Below are 14,444 nucleotides of genomic sequence, written 5' to 3' on the forward strand. Positions count from 1 at the left end.
CTGAACCAGAACTGGACCAGATCCATTTTGGGACATGTGGGCCATATGAATTTTTTGGTATGTGGGCCACTTTTTGCTTACATGCTGTTTGCCAGTAGGCAACACTGCCATATCTGTGGCAGACGTGGACCAGATCTGTTTTGAGACACATGGGCCAAATCCGCATTTTCAATATGTGAGCCACCTTTGGTGGTGCCAACAGTGGGCCAGCGGTGCCATATCTGTGCCAGAAGTGGCCCACATCCGCACGCTATCTGGGAAGATATCCTGATTATTCTTTTAATGCTAGTAACATTTTCCGATAAAGACAATCACCAGGTTCTTGTGCGAGTTTTCCCATTCCACCTTAAACGTAGCAGCAGTTACATTCCGGGGCTTGGGCGTTATACTAACTGCTGCTCCATTTAAGGTGGAAGAGGAAAATTCAAACAAGAAGCTAAAAGGAAGATAAAAATGGACAGTGACAGAGCTCAGGCTAAGACGAGAATCCGCACTGGTTTGGCTTTTCAGAGGTGGAAACAGATCTGTGACTTGCAGGGACTCAGAAGTGATGCTGAATTTGAATTGCTGGACAGGTAAGTTATGTTAGTTGTTTGCTAGCTAGCTACCAAAAACAGCCAGCCAGATTATTACTGTTGTTGAATTTAATGCTACCCTTGTAATGTAATGCAACATACCTTTGTAATTGTGAAGTTGTTTGAGGATCAGACACAGCAGTGCTGCCACTCACTGTCCACTCAATTAGACACTCCTACCTTGTCAGGCCACCTTGTAGATGTAAAGTCAGAGACGATAGCTCATCTGCTGCTGCAGTTTGTGTTGATCATCCTCTAGTCCTTCATCATTGGTCACAGGACGCTGCCCACAGGGCGCTGTTGGCTGGATATTTTGGTTGATGGACTATTCTCAGTCCAGCAGTGACACTGAGGTGTTTAAAAACTCCAGCAGGACTGCTGTGTCTGATCCACTCGTACCAGTGCAACACATGCTAACACACCACCACCACATCAGTGTTACTACAGTGCTGAGAATGACCCACCACCCAAATAGTACCTGCTCTGTGAGGGTCCATGGGGGTCCTGACCACTGAAGAACAACAAAGTAAAGCTAACAAAGTATGCAGAGAAACAGATGGACTACAGTCTGTAATTGTAGAACTACAAAGTGTACCTATATAGTAAGTGGAGCTGATAAAATGGACAATGGGCATAGAAACAAGGAGGTGGTCATAGTGCTATGTCTGATCAGTGTATATAGCTAATGTTAGCAGGCTAATATTAGCTGAGTGCTTGGCTAAGGATGCCTTTTTTGTGCTTCAGAGCTCTGTTTGGGAAACTTCTCATTTTTAAGTTGTTTTAGCTGTATAGCTTTCGCTAGCTGGCTAAATCACTAGTATTAGCCAATTACTTTGCTATCAATGTGTTTTTTTTACTTCAGAGTCCATCCTCTGTTGTTTGATAAACCAGGCTAGCCATTATTCTCAGATATTGCTACCATCTGTCTCCTTTCGTAAATGCAATATAAAATATATTTGGCTAACATTGCCTGAATAAACATCTGACTGAGTGGAGGCTTACATAACTCATGGACATGTGCTACCCAGCTCTCATATGAACAGCAATGTTAGTCAGCTATCAGTTATCTGTGGCGACGCAGGTAACATAATCATACTTTTCCCCTCAATTACGAAGAAAAGCTGTTCGGTTTAATCCGCTCGAAGACAAGGACTGCACCACAACCCGTATTACAAAATGTTCTTCCACACATTTCATGCAGTTACGTATTTCCACCAGAGCGGTCACCAATTCCCCAAATTGGCCAAACTTACGAAGTGCAGCTTTAAAGGCACGAAAATAGCCTATTTACTTCTAAGGAATAAAGAGGTCATGTAAAAATGAGTAAGGACTAATTATGGTTCATTACGGCATTCAAATATTACAAACAAACATCAGGGGAAAAAAAATAGAACAACAATATAGGACATAGGGCTTTAATGATTCACAACAAAAGGTTAGCAACAAAGGCTGAAAAAAAAATAAGAAAATTGTGGGAATGAATGCAGAAATAGACTGGGGAACGTACATACATTATGTAAGCATACACAGGTTATAGGAGGGTGGTCGATTTTTCAGAGGTATACGAACAAGTTGAATGGAAAAATTTGCACTAACAAAACAGTTATGCCTTATTTTTAAAAAGTTACTATAAATAATGTTGTGTTAATGCAAAGGTTTCCAAAGATATTTAAGAATGAACAGGATAATGAATGAACACTGTAGATCATAGCTCACATGTACTGGATTACTTTATAAGGGTAGTGCTTCTGTCAAGGGTAAAAATTAACCATGGTTTTAAAAGGACTCTCTATTGATACTGTTCTGTGTATTGGAATCTCCAAAGAACATTTTTTATAGTTGTCACAAATTTCATCAAGGTCAAAGCAGCCAACAGCTAATTTTAAGATATTACTGTAGCTGTAAATGTTAACAAGCTAACACAGGGGTGCACAACTCAGGTCCTGTTTTTAGCACTGATGCCCAGCACAGTCTGGTAATTTATCTGCTCAAACACACCTGATTTAATTATTACTTGCCAGGTTTTCTGGGTGTGTTTTGTGTAGGGAATGCCTGAACTTTGCTGGACATCGGGCTAAAAACTAAACTAAAAAAAATAAAATAATACACATATTTATAGAAGCTGTATGAAGATATGATTTCAACCCCAGTCATTGTGGATGGTCCCTCTCCATCCTCCGTGCTGGGGAGGAAGAAGTGATGGAGGGAGATCAGGAACAGACAGCAAAAATGGTGGTACATCACTACTTTCAGCTCCTTTTTCCTCCTCTGCTTTTAAAACACTGAAAAAGAAGTCCACATTACCATATCATATATTATTACTCAATATCATATTAAAGGAGGCCATGTTTTTGTGGAGGTCATGAATTCTACATGTGACTTGCTGAAACCCATGTCATTAATTAAATGGGTAGACCAGCTCAGAATTACATATGGGGGGGCACGGCCCAATGAGCAAAAGCACATAAAGCTACACTTACAATACCTAACATTTCTTTTTGTCATTTTGTTTAAAGGACAATCGCAATAAATCTTTTAACACAATAATGTCCAACATAATGGAAAGGTTCCCCATCAATTGAAGCTTTTTTCCTAGACATGTACATCCAAGCTAAGAAATACAACTAAGTTTTATTTGAAACATTTGTCCAGCACTAAACTCAGTATGCTGGGTTATTATTATTAGGGGTTCCAAGCATTGTAGGTACTTGGAGGGTTGGTGTAGTAGGCCCCACACTACTTAAGAGAGTGAAATGACCCCAATTGGTCTGATGGCAGCAATATAGAGGGTTGTAAAGTGGTTATTTGTATAACTCCTCTTTGCTTATTCCGTCTGTCAGAATAGTCATTCTGTCTCTGAGCTCACAGGTCATCTTAGAATGTTCTGTTCTGTACTTTTCCCATGACTGTCTATCATGGGTACCTAACTTTGAGACTTAGAAAAGGGAAGATTGTTTTAGTTCAGGGTGATAACACTATAATTTTTGTTTGCTCCCGCTCACTTTTGGGAGAACGAACCGAACCAGTGATCTGTGCACATCTCTGTATGATGACGTCTTGAAATAAACCAACCTTGTCCTCAAAAGTGCATGACTCTACCTAGTTTATTCTCAATAACTTCTACAACGACACCACAAGTGAACAAGAGCAAAATTTCACATTTTGGCCCCTATCCCCTGAACTGTGAGGCCTACAGTCAAAATTCTTGCTTCTACATAATCCTTGGTTTATTCCACATAAACGCCCCACTGGATTTATTTAGCTCCGCCCTTATATATTCCATCATAATTGGCAAAATATGTGACATATACATTTTTTGACTAGTCCAAGGTTTTTCAAGATATCCACACAATACTGGTCTGTAAATGTTCAGGGGAGTCTGGAGGTCAAGAATTAACAAAAAAAAATCAGATATTTATAAATAGTATGGCTGTCACGTGCCAATCAAACCACCCTGGGTTTAGCTTATTTCACATAAGTGTCTACAGATCCGGCTTGCTTTGGACAATTCTCATGAACCTTAACAGGCCTATACCCCGCATGAATCTGTGAAAGCCAACCAAGTTTGATACCCATAGTTCAATAGGTGGTGCTATAACGACCAAAAATCTACTTCTGAGCAACCACTTGGCCAACTGAGCTGGAACTTGGCATGCTGCATCACTGGTCCATTTTACAGGTAAGGTGTTAATGACAACTCAATCATTGGACAAAAATGGCCTCCACTGGCTAAACAAATTTTCAACAGGCATTTGGAGAGCTTAGAATTGGCCAATTGCACAAATTGAATGATGTGAAGTTTTTCTGCAATTGTTCAAGTTTGAAAAACAAGCTTTTCGATCTAGTCTGTGGATTTTAGTAATATTTTTTCAAATTTGGTCTTAAAACAATCTGTGGAGTCTGTAGATAAATAATTACCAAAAAAATGTACTTTATTGCAAACAATGGCCATGAATTACTCTGTTCAGCCTTGCTTTTTCAGACGTAAGAGGCTACAAATCCATCATTCTCTAATAACCAAATTTGGAAATATGAATAATAATAATAATAATAATGTTACATTTATATAGCACCTTTCACAAACCCAAGGTTGCTTATATTGTACAATAAAAATACTGTACAAAGTGATCGCCCAAGGAAGCATGCAAACATGCAACGTGGCCTCCATGGGCCCCTACAATGCTTAATCCAATGTGAATTTACTTAAAGGTCATTATTTTTGAAATAGTGAAATAAAGAAAAGATTACTAACAACTAAAAATTTGCAATAATATGTACACTATACGGAAAAGTATTGGGACACACCTCTTAATCATTAAATTCAGGTGTTTCATTCAGTCCCATTGCCACAGGTGTATGAAATCAAGCACCTAGCCATGTAGTCTGCTACATGGCTAGGAATGGGTCGTTCTAAAGAGCTCACAGAATTTGAGCATGGCACTGTAATAGGATGCCACAATTGCAACAAGTCAGTCAGAAATTTCTTCCTTCCTAGATATTCCACGATCAACTGGTATTACAATGGGGTATTATTATGGAGTGGTATTATTGAAAAGTGGAAGCATTTAGGAACCACAGCAACTCAGCCACGAGGTGGCAGACCACGTAAAGTTACAGAGGGGGGGTCGCCGAGTGCTGAGGCACATATTGCATAAAGATCGGCAACGCTTTGCTGACTCAATAACTACAGGGTTCCAACTCCCCTCTGGCATTAACATCAGCACAAAAAATGTGCGCCGGGAGCTTCATGGCAGGGTTTCCATGGCCGAGCAGCTGCATGCAAGCCTTACATCCCCAAGCACAATGTCAAGTGTTGGATGGAGTGGTGTAAAGCAGGCCGCCCCTGGACTCTGGAGCAGAGGAAATGTATTCTGTGGAGTGACGAATCATGTTTTTCTGTCTGGCAGTCTGATGGATGAGTCTGGCAAATGCCAGGAGAATGTTACCTGCCTGACTGCATTGTGCCATTAGTAAAGTTTGGTGGAGGAAGGATAATGCTATGCAGTTGTTTTTCCAGGGGTTGGCCTAGACCCCTTAGTTCCAGTGAAGGGAAATCTTAATGCTTCAGTATACCAAGGCATTTTGGACAAGTGTGTGCTTCCAACCATGTAGGAACAGTTTAGGGAAGGCCCTTTGCAGTTTAGACAGGCCCTCTCATGCTAATGTGTGCCTGCCCTCACAAATGCTCTTCTGGATGAATAGGCAAAAATTCCCACGGACACACTCCAAAATCTTGTAGAAAGCCTTCCCAGAGGAGTGGAAGCTGTTATAGCTGCAAAGGGGGAAACAACTCTGTATTAATGTCTAAGAGTTTAGAATGGGATGTCATAAAACTCCTGTAGTTGTAATGTGTAGGTGTCCCAATATTGACTTACACACATATTGGCCACAGAATCAGGAATGGCAGTATATTCTCCAGCCACCAGAGGAAGCAACAGCATTAAATGCAAATTACTTCAGACATTCATACAGTCATAGGCTTTAAAATATTTATCTTGTGGCATAGAAAGTTTCTGAATTTTCTGTATTCCACTGAACCTGACAATTTTGCAAATACAAGTCTTTTAAAAGTACAGTTGTTCCACAATTATTAAAAGTTTAAAGGTGATGATTTTTAACTACATCTTGAGGTTTTATCGAATCACCTCAAAATTGGTCTCAGAACAATCTGTGGAGTGTGAAGATAAATAATTATTAGAAACATCATAACTTTTAACCACAGCAATATTTGAACACATCGATGTGACCTGGCTTATTCTGACTTAAAGTGCTACAAATACATAAGCAATTGTCTGATAATAACCAAATTTGAAACACTTGTACAGAGTGACAGACAGAGGGTGTATTGTGAATTAATTTTCTATTATATTGCTCAATAATCACAATAATTGAAAGTTGGGAACTAGTTCCTAAAATGGTGCTTGGTTCCTTATTGCTCTCTACCAATAAATTGTCTCAACAAATGCAGTGTTGCTAAGGACCCCTTGTGGCTCACCATGAAAACATCTCCCTTTCAATCAGAAGTTGCTTGGTTTCAAATCCTGCCTGAGCTGTCCTTCCCAAAACAAAAGACAACCTAAAGCAATGAGAAATTTGTATCTTAAGAGCACTGTAAGACACTGAATATTAATAATTATCAAAAACATACAATGTTAATGGAGACTTATAGAGACTTGGACCCCTATGACTTGCAGCTATATTTATTATTATTTTTATTGTTGCTGCTGGAATTAAAGCTTTCTGTTGTTGACTAATTTATTGCCAACTATTCGATTAATTGACAAACCATTATGCTATTCCTTTTATTTTGCTTTATCACATCTCTGCCATCATTCAAAGTTCCATCTGTGTAACAAGTGATTTCCTGGTGCAACTAAAAAATAGAAGCCATCTCAGCCTCTATACCTTCTTCAGTGTGCACTGCATGCATTGTATGAAAGTCATTAAAGAGTGTTTTTATTTACCAGGAAAGGACACATCAGCAACTAACCAATGTCAAGTAATTATTGCAGCACTAATCATTATTATTACAAGTGCTTAGACCCATAGGGTAGTACTCCCTTGTTCTACTAAGGCACACGAGATGAGCCCAGATGGCCTTAAATGGGGCACTACAGCACAATGTTAAGAATTCAGTACTCAAAATGACCCTCCCTCCTGGAAAAAAATTATAATATTTTGAATTTTTTGCAAAACCCACTTTTAACATTTAGTACTATCGACAAGAGCCTGAACCTCAAAAACTACTGGAAAAAAAAAAACAGCAGTAACTTAAGAATGCTTTGTCTAATTCAAATGTAACTTGATAGGTGTGTGTCTCAAAAGACTTTGAGGTAGCCTGTCAACTGTGGTGCATGTATGTCAATAGGGGTCCCTATAAAGCTTAGTATATAAGAAAGCTTATAAGAAGGTTTATATGGTTGACCTGACAACTGAAAAAATTGTGGCCGCCATCAGCCAATCAGCTCTTGGCAGGCATTTGATAGGCTTAACATCGATCAATCATCAGGAAAGTTGGATGGTATGTTTATGTAAGGACCCTATGAAATTTTAAAAGTACTGGCCAATAGTGGGCACTTCTCAATTTTCCAACATTTTAATCAAGTATATATATTCCACATCACTTCACTTGGTGAAGACTGGTCTTCACAAGGCACTACAGTGCATAATGAGAATCACTGAAAATCCGATTTCCATTATTTTCTTTTTGCTACAGATAAAGTATCATGTGATTTAGTTTTTAAGTTGACCAACATTGCAATTACAAGTTATGTGAGAAACGGGACTGCTTGTGTGGTATTTTCACTTATTTTTTCAAAGCCTGCAGTGAAATATACCGAGGTCAAATGGCCAGTCAGTTCTAAACTTGGAAAACATTTTCATTAAAGGTCCCTGATCAATACCCAAAACATATGAAGGCCTTTTGTTAAACTCTCACTCCCTGTCATTTATCTTCTCTCTAAGAAAAAGGCCCCATTCTGACGCATTAGGCCTGAGCTGATTTGCACTTGGACCCACATACTGCTATTTGTGGATACATTTATTATTATTATTATTATTATTATTATTATGTGCCTTACACAAACTCTTCGCTTGTTGATACCTTCATAAAGAAATACTTTCACACATCAAAAAGCTATCATAACTTTTTATAGATTAATTACCTTCCCACCATCAGAGCAGCCCTGTTCTTCTCTCTTCTGGAAAGCCACTCATCTACTGAAGGTTGAGGAGAGGCTTCATCAAGCTCAGGGTCCGCCTTCTGACACCTTTCATCTTACAACACATTAAGTGATTACTGAGTTGCTTCTAAATTTATTTGCTTCTTTGTCTCATTTAAACTGCAATAAGCAGAGCTAAAAAATGATTTTAAACAGGTTTTGTGCACTCAAAAATGTCTTATTCAGCAATTTCATTCAATTTCTTTCACCAAAAATTATTTAATGGAAACAGAGCTGCTCCGTGGCAGACTCTTTTAGACCAGGACAGAAAAGCTGTGTAAACGAAAAAGAAGTAGCGATCCCTTTTGCCTATTTATTAAAAATAATTTGGTTTAAGGGTGGGTGATAACATCACAGTACTTGAAGACATTCATGTGATGCATGATTTCATGATTTTCATAATCTCTCAAGCAAACTATGAGGCAAGAGTGAAGTTTCAAACCAAAATAAGGGCTTGTTCAGCAAAAAAATCAGAAGTACCTCACCTTCAATCTGTTGCTCCAAAGCCATAATATCCTTTTCAGAGGAATGAGAGTAACGGCAACTAGGGCCAAAAACACACTGGCCTGAGAGAGAGAGAGAGAGAGAGAGAGAGAGAGAGAGAGAGAGAGAGAGAGAGAGAGAGATTACAAGATCGATACAAATACAGACAAGCAGATAGTGGTTCATGTGGAGTTTTTTTTGATGGAAAATTATCAGCTTCCTGAACTTTATATCACGATATCATTATTATTAATAACACCGTGGTTTTGGCATCAAGCACATCAACCTAGAGAAAACCAGCTCTAGAGCAACTGGACCCTCTCACAACCAGCTTGTTCAAAATCACATCCATACATGCCTGCATACATGCATACAGTTCTATGCAAAAGTCAGAGACCACCTTTCATTTACTTAATTTTCAGTCAACATGACAGATGCATGCAGGCATATACAAACACGCGGACACAGTACTGTGCAAATAAATATAGTGTACAGTAGGGATGCATCGATAACGAAACTGGTATCTGGCCGATACCATGCTCATGCTCTCATAAAAATTCAGTGATACCAACATTCCAATATGCGCTGATACCGTGTGATGACTGTACACTGCCACGCTTATGAACAAACGCAATGAAGGAGGGTCAGTTCACACAGAAAAGCATTACTGTCTCTGTGGCGGTTGGACACAAAGCCGTCAGTCCCCTTGACACATTCCCACAAGGAATACACTTTGTGATTTAAGCCCATTTTTAAGCACACAGTGACCAAACTCCACATGTAAGCTCCTCGGATGTGTTAGCCCCTGATGTGATTCCTGCTGTCACTGTGCTACAGAGACTGTTGTTAAAAGAGATAAGAAACTATGAAAAGTATGTTACTTACCGCTGTACAGAAGCCCTTTTCTGACATTGAACAAAACCCACTCTTTTCCAGTGCAGCACTACTCAGTCCAAGGTAACTAATGTAACAATAGCTAGCTAATGCACTTCATTTAAAATCAGCTATACTGTAATGATGTGGCGGCAATTCGTTATGGTATCAGACTCTGTATTGGCGAATACAAAAAACATGTACTCGTCTGAAAAAAATAAACGGTATCAATGCATCTCTAGTGTAAAGTAGTATAAACAAATACAGTACTGTGTGTGTGTGTGTGTGTATGTATGTGACTGACATGCGCTGAAAAACTTTTGCCCGCAAGTTCTTACTTGCTCAAATGTCAGGTGGCACAACCAGAAACAAAGGCCTTTTATTTTGATATGCTTTAATGAAAGAGGGGCCAGGGTCTTGCATCATAAAGATAACTCCAAGTGACCTTAATGGTGTAGTGCCATGGTCAGTAGTCCATGGTCAGAATGTTTTAGTTTACCATGTCAGATTGTATGACTTCAGGAAAACCATGAAAATGTGTAATTATTACACTAATGTTTATTTATTTGAAAAAAATGCAAGTATAAACTTAAGTTCAAGCACAATAGTTTCTACAGGTGTCTAAGTCAATGTCTGTTTAATTTTGAATTAATCTGAAAAGTCAGATGCCACAACCAGTAAGTCAAATGGTGCAACCAATTAAAAGCTTTGATACACTAACTAGATTTAAAATATAACAGATATGGTAGAGATATATATATATATATATATATATATATATATATATATATATATATATATATATATATATATAAATATATACACACACACACACACACACACACTCATTTTGACTGGAAACTAAATAAATGAACAAACTGTCTCTGACTGGTTTAATGTTTGTCAGAAAGAAAGATAGAAAGACATACAGACAGAAGATATAGTCTGACCTGTCTGCTGAAACTTCCTGCATGGTTGCTTTGACCGTTCCTCTTGTAAAATTGCAGCAGCATCTAAAAACATAGATATTAAGAATCTTAATTAAAAACACTTCAGCTGAGTCATCGGAACACTTATCATTAGTAAGTAGGTAAGGTAAATCAAATTATGTCTCTTTGCAAGGTAAAATATTACAATGGATAAAGCAAAAAGGTAATTCTGAAGTTATCCAGTAAGGCTGTCTGTCTCTTTGCCGTGTAACCTACTGCAAAGTAACGTTAAGGTTAAAAGTTAGATTCAAAGTTACCTCTGAAGTTATCCAGCCAGGCTTTTTTGGATCTTTGGTGCTGAACGCCGTTCAGATGCTTCTTCCTGTTATGCAGTGTATCCTGAAAGCTACGATCACAGTAATCGCAATAATACCGCTTTCCCATTTCGTACTTTAATGATATACTACAAATTAACCAATGCACAGACTCATCTCTCAGAAATATCAGCGAAGAAAGTTAGACGTGACCACTATGCCTTGCTCAGCCTTTATTTACAACATGGAGACCCTGTGTGCGCATGCGCAGGAGTGAACCTCCTGCCAGTGAACAGCGCCCTCTGATGCTTCATGGCACGAATAAACTGTGGCCTCAGTTCAGACCATTGACCTCTCTCAGAGGTCACTGAACAGTTATCATTATTTGATCACATCCCTGAAAATGCTCTACCATGTTGGTCAGCCCAAGTCCTTTCGATAGAGCTTGGGAATGTGAGGTCATAACGCAGTGCTTTATGGGAGATCCTCTTGTGGAAGGGTTCAGTCCTGCCTGGTTTAGAATAGTTAAAATTTTCTACCAGCTTTTCTTGATTTTGGCTGATCTGTAGCTAATGGTCTCACTAAATACGTTTGCAGAGATAACTTGCTTTTTTAAAATATCTACAAGACTACCAGATTACAGATCAGATAAAAATCAAGAAAACAGGTCAGAAAGGAAGGTTTAATTAGCTATTCAGACGCAGCTCTGGTGAAACAACAGGCATCGCAGAGGAGTGCAGATGAACATCAAGCTCATAGATTTAATGTAATAAATATTTTATAATCTAGTAAATTTATCACGTCATATTATTATTTACGGGTTCCTCTACCAACACATGACCTTATTACCTAAAGTAAAAAGATGCCTTTGAGTAACCTTTAGACTTTTAACGTTGTGAACTACATCCAATGTCATTAACAGTAATAATAATAATTCATAAAGAAGTTAATAAACACACGAAAACTACTTAACACACGAAAACTACTTACTTAAAATTATTTCAGTGCTTATGTTTAAAATCAAACTAACTACACTGATTATGCACTTTCAGGCATAGATGGCTAGTGCCAGTGGCCACGGGCTCTCCCGTTGCAGACGCCGATGAGGAATCACTGATTATACAAATTAATAAATAAAAACAAGATCGCAAGGCTGCGTTTTTCGTGTGTAAATAATACATACATTTATTATTTATTTAATGAATAAATACGCGGTCTTACAGCATTTAGATTTAGTATGGATAACACATCACAAAATTAAGTAATAAGTACGTCTGTAACACAAGCTGTTTTCGTTAACTCTGTGCTACGACAAAAGCCCCGCGAAGAGTCTATATTAAAGCTAGTACCCCTGCTATTGTTGCATAACCTTTGGCTAAAGCGGCTCAATTCGCTTAAAATCGTCCACCCAACAGCACCAACAAAATAATAGACTATTTGTACGAAGTCTTCAAATCGACATTCCTCTGTCAGTTTTCCTAGGTTCGGATGGCCCATGGTGGTGTATGATGTGCTGGTCGTGCCACTCGTTACGAGTTACTGATGGCAGGTGCCATTCGCTAAGTGGCACATGCCAGTACGTGCCATCGCTGCCAGATGCCAATCAGGGACTGAACCCTCGGTGGGATATGGGCTTAAAGTTACTTAAAACTTTAGACCTACTTAAAGGAACAGGCACTTAAGGCTACACCAGCTAGGAAAAAAGTCTGTGAATAAAGGAGGTAATGTTAGCTTTTTGATTGCAGCGAACCTACGTGTGAAAGAGGGAAGGATTCCCGCCACCACTATGTCACTGGGGATTATACAACAGTTGGTTCCGGCCACGCAAGCTGATTGGTTGAGAAGCGTTCTAACCGTGCTGTTATTTTGCCATAACATCACGGGTTTTTCACAAACACTGTATCACTCCGCTGAGACGCGGTTGCTAAGCAAAGACTTTGACAGCCGTAGAAGAGGCTCAAGCCATTTGAATGTTTTTACTTCTTACTTTGCGCACAAACAGAAAATGGGCATTTTTTAAGATTACATTTGACCTACAGCCGATTTGGTCAGACTCTGAAGATGAGACTACACTAAATTCCCAAACTATCAGTTGGTCTGTGTAAGGAGCTGGAGAACGAACTGCCGCCTGTGCAGTGAGTGAGCGGAGCTCGTTACTCTGACGTAGCAACAAGCTGCTTGTTAAGGAACTATAATTTTGCGGAAGGAATTGCTAAAATTAAAACATATTAAATGCCACGTTCACGGCCCAATTTATTTATTTATTTCTTACTTTATTTGTTTAGCTGTTGTATAAAAGCAATAGAACACTCCCTCTCGTGTTCTATTGCTTAAATTTATCATTATGTAGCTGTTTTACATTCTTTTGGAGTTGGTTGATACACCCCTCTTCGTTTGATTCAATAAGAAACATGACAAGACTGAAAAAAAACACTATAAAACGGCAATCTCTTTAATCTCTCACAATCTGCAGTAAACAAAGAAGAATGCTTCCAACGTGGTGGAATGATCCCATAATGCAGTGCGACGTGACGTTGCTGCTGAGTCCTAGGGCTTGCCGAGGGCACTCGTGTGTGAACGACAAAATGAGAATGGGATACCAGAGCCGGTTTATGAGGAGCCTGGCCACTTCCTATTCCCCCCCGTTATATTAAAAACAGACTGCCAAACAGCAGAGAGCGCCCGTGAGTGAGTCCTCAATGAATGGGAGTAAATAGCGCTCAACTGCTAAAAACGAAAAGTTAAAATAGTTTCTAATCACTTTTCCAGAACGTTTCTTTAATTTTAGGAAGTAGAAGGATGTATTTCACTAAAAAAGCAAAGAAAACTTACCTAGATGTTTCTTTTTTTCTACAGCAAACGGATTTTGGGCAGGAGGAGGCGGGCGGAGCAGCTTGGCGAGCGGAGCAGCTCATTGGCTGTCCTATAGTTAGAGTTTAAAAGCTCTTAAAAATATAACAGCGGTTAACATGTTTTATGCTGTTCAGTGTTCAGGAAATGATTGCATTCTTTTATATTAAAATGTTTAAGCATTTATAAACTATGATTTTGCTCAAATGCTCCATATCAACCCATTCATTTTGAACTCACTCGGGAGCTCCCTCTAGCGTCTGAAAAACCCAGAAGACATTGCAGAGTGGTGATTCTCATCTCTACAAGTTCTCTGGTGATATCCCATGGCTTTGCGCTTCTCGCGGGCACTAGTGATGTGATGTTAGCAGACAGTCCGGTTCTTTTCAACGGCTCTTTGGTAAGAACAAAGGGAGCCAAGTCGTACTTGAGAGCCGTTCTTTTTATCGTGCCCAAATTTCATGGCCTGCCCTAAATCCACTCCACTTCCCATCAAACAGTGAGAACCAGCCAGTCAAAAGAAATAGACAAGAGAACTTGTAGTAAGGAGAATTCATAGATATACATACCTAGATGCCGCATTGGGTCCATTCAGGCACGTCAACATTTTGGGGCAGTCAACATCGCTGCTGGACTGCATTCAGTATCATTACAGAGCATCAGTTAAAGAGAGATATTTTGCCCTCAGAAAGTGGGATA

The 14,444-nt window shown here is 39.1% G+C and overlaps 1 protein-coding gene across 2 annotated transcripts; it reads right to left on the reverse strand.

Annotated features, from left to right (window-relative positions):
* Positions 1-1,976: 1,976 nt before the first annotated feature.
* Positions 1,977-11,155, reverse strand: zmat5 (zinc finger, matrin-type 5). Of its 2 annotated transcripts, XM_036562974.1 has the most exons (6): positions 10,899-11,155; positions 10,603-10,665; positions 8,782-8,862; positions 8,240-8,351; positions 6,571-6,651; positions 1,977-2,857 (listed from the first exon to the last, which is right to left on the reverse strand). In XM_036562974.1, exons 1-6 carry the CDS (start codon positions 11,023-11,025, stop codon positions 2,716-2,718), a joined length of 606 nt encoding a protein of 201 aa, XP_036418867.1. In that variant the 5' UTR covers positions 11,026-11,155; the 3' UTR covers positions 1,977-2,715. The 2 variants fall into 2 exon arrangements, with proteins under 2 accessions (XP_036418867.1, XP_036418868.1); XM_036562975.1 differs by lacking the exon at positions 6,571-6,651.
* Between the last annotated feature and the right edge of the window lie 3,289 nt (positions 11,156-14,444).

The sequence above is a fragment of the Colossoma macropomum genome, unplaced genomic scaffold (genome assembly GCF_904425465.1).
Source record: "Colossoma macropomum unplaced genomic scaffold, Colossoma_macropomum, whole genome shotgun sequence".
Taxonomy (NCBI): Eukaryota; Metazoa; Chordata; class Actinopteri; order Characiformes; family Serrasalmidae; genus Colossoma; species Colossoma macropomum.

Coding starts and splice junctions, on each gene's coding strand:
- zmat5 (XM_036562974.1), bottom strand. CDS start 11,025: ATGGGAAAGCGGTATTATTGCGATTACTGTGATCGTAGCTTTCAGGAT. Junction 10,666..10,898: donor CTGGCTGGATAACTTCAGAG/GTAACTTTGAAT, acceptor CTATGTTTTTAG/ATGCTGCTGCAATTTTACAA. Junction 8,352..8,781: donor TTTGGAGCAACAGATTGAAG/GTGAGGTACTTC, acceptor ATGTGTTGTAAG/ATGAAAGGTGTCAGAAGGCG.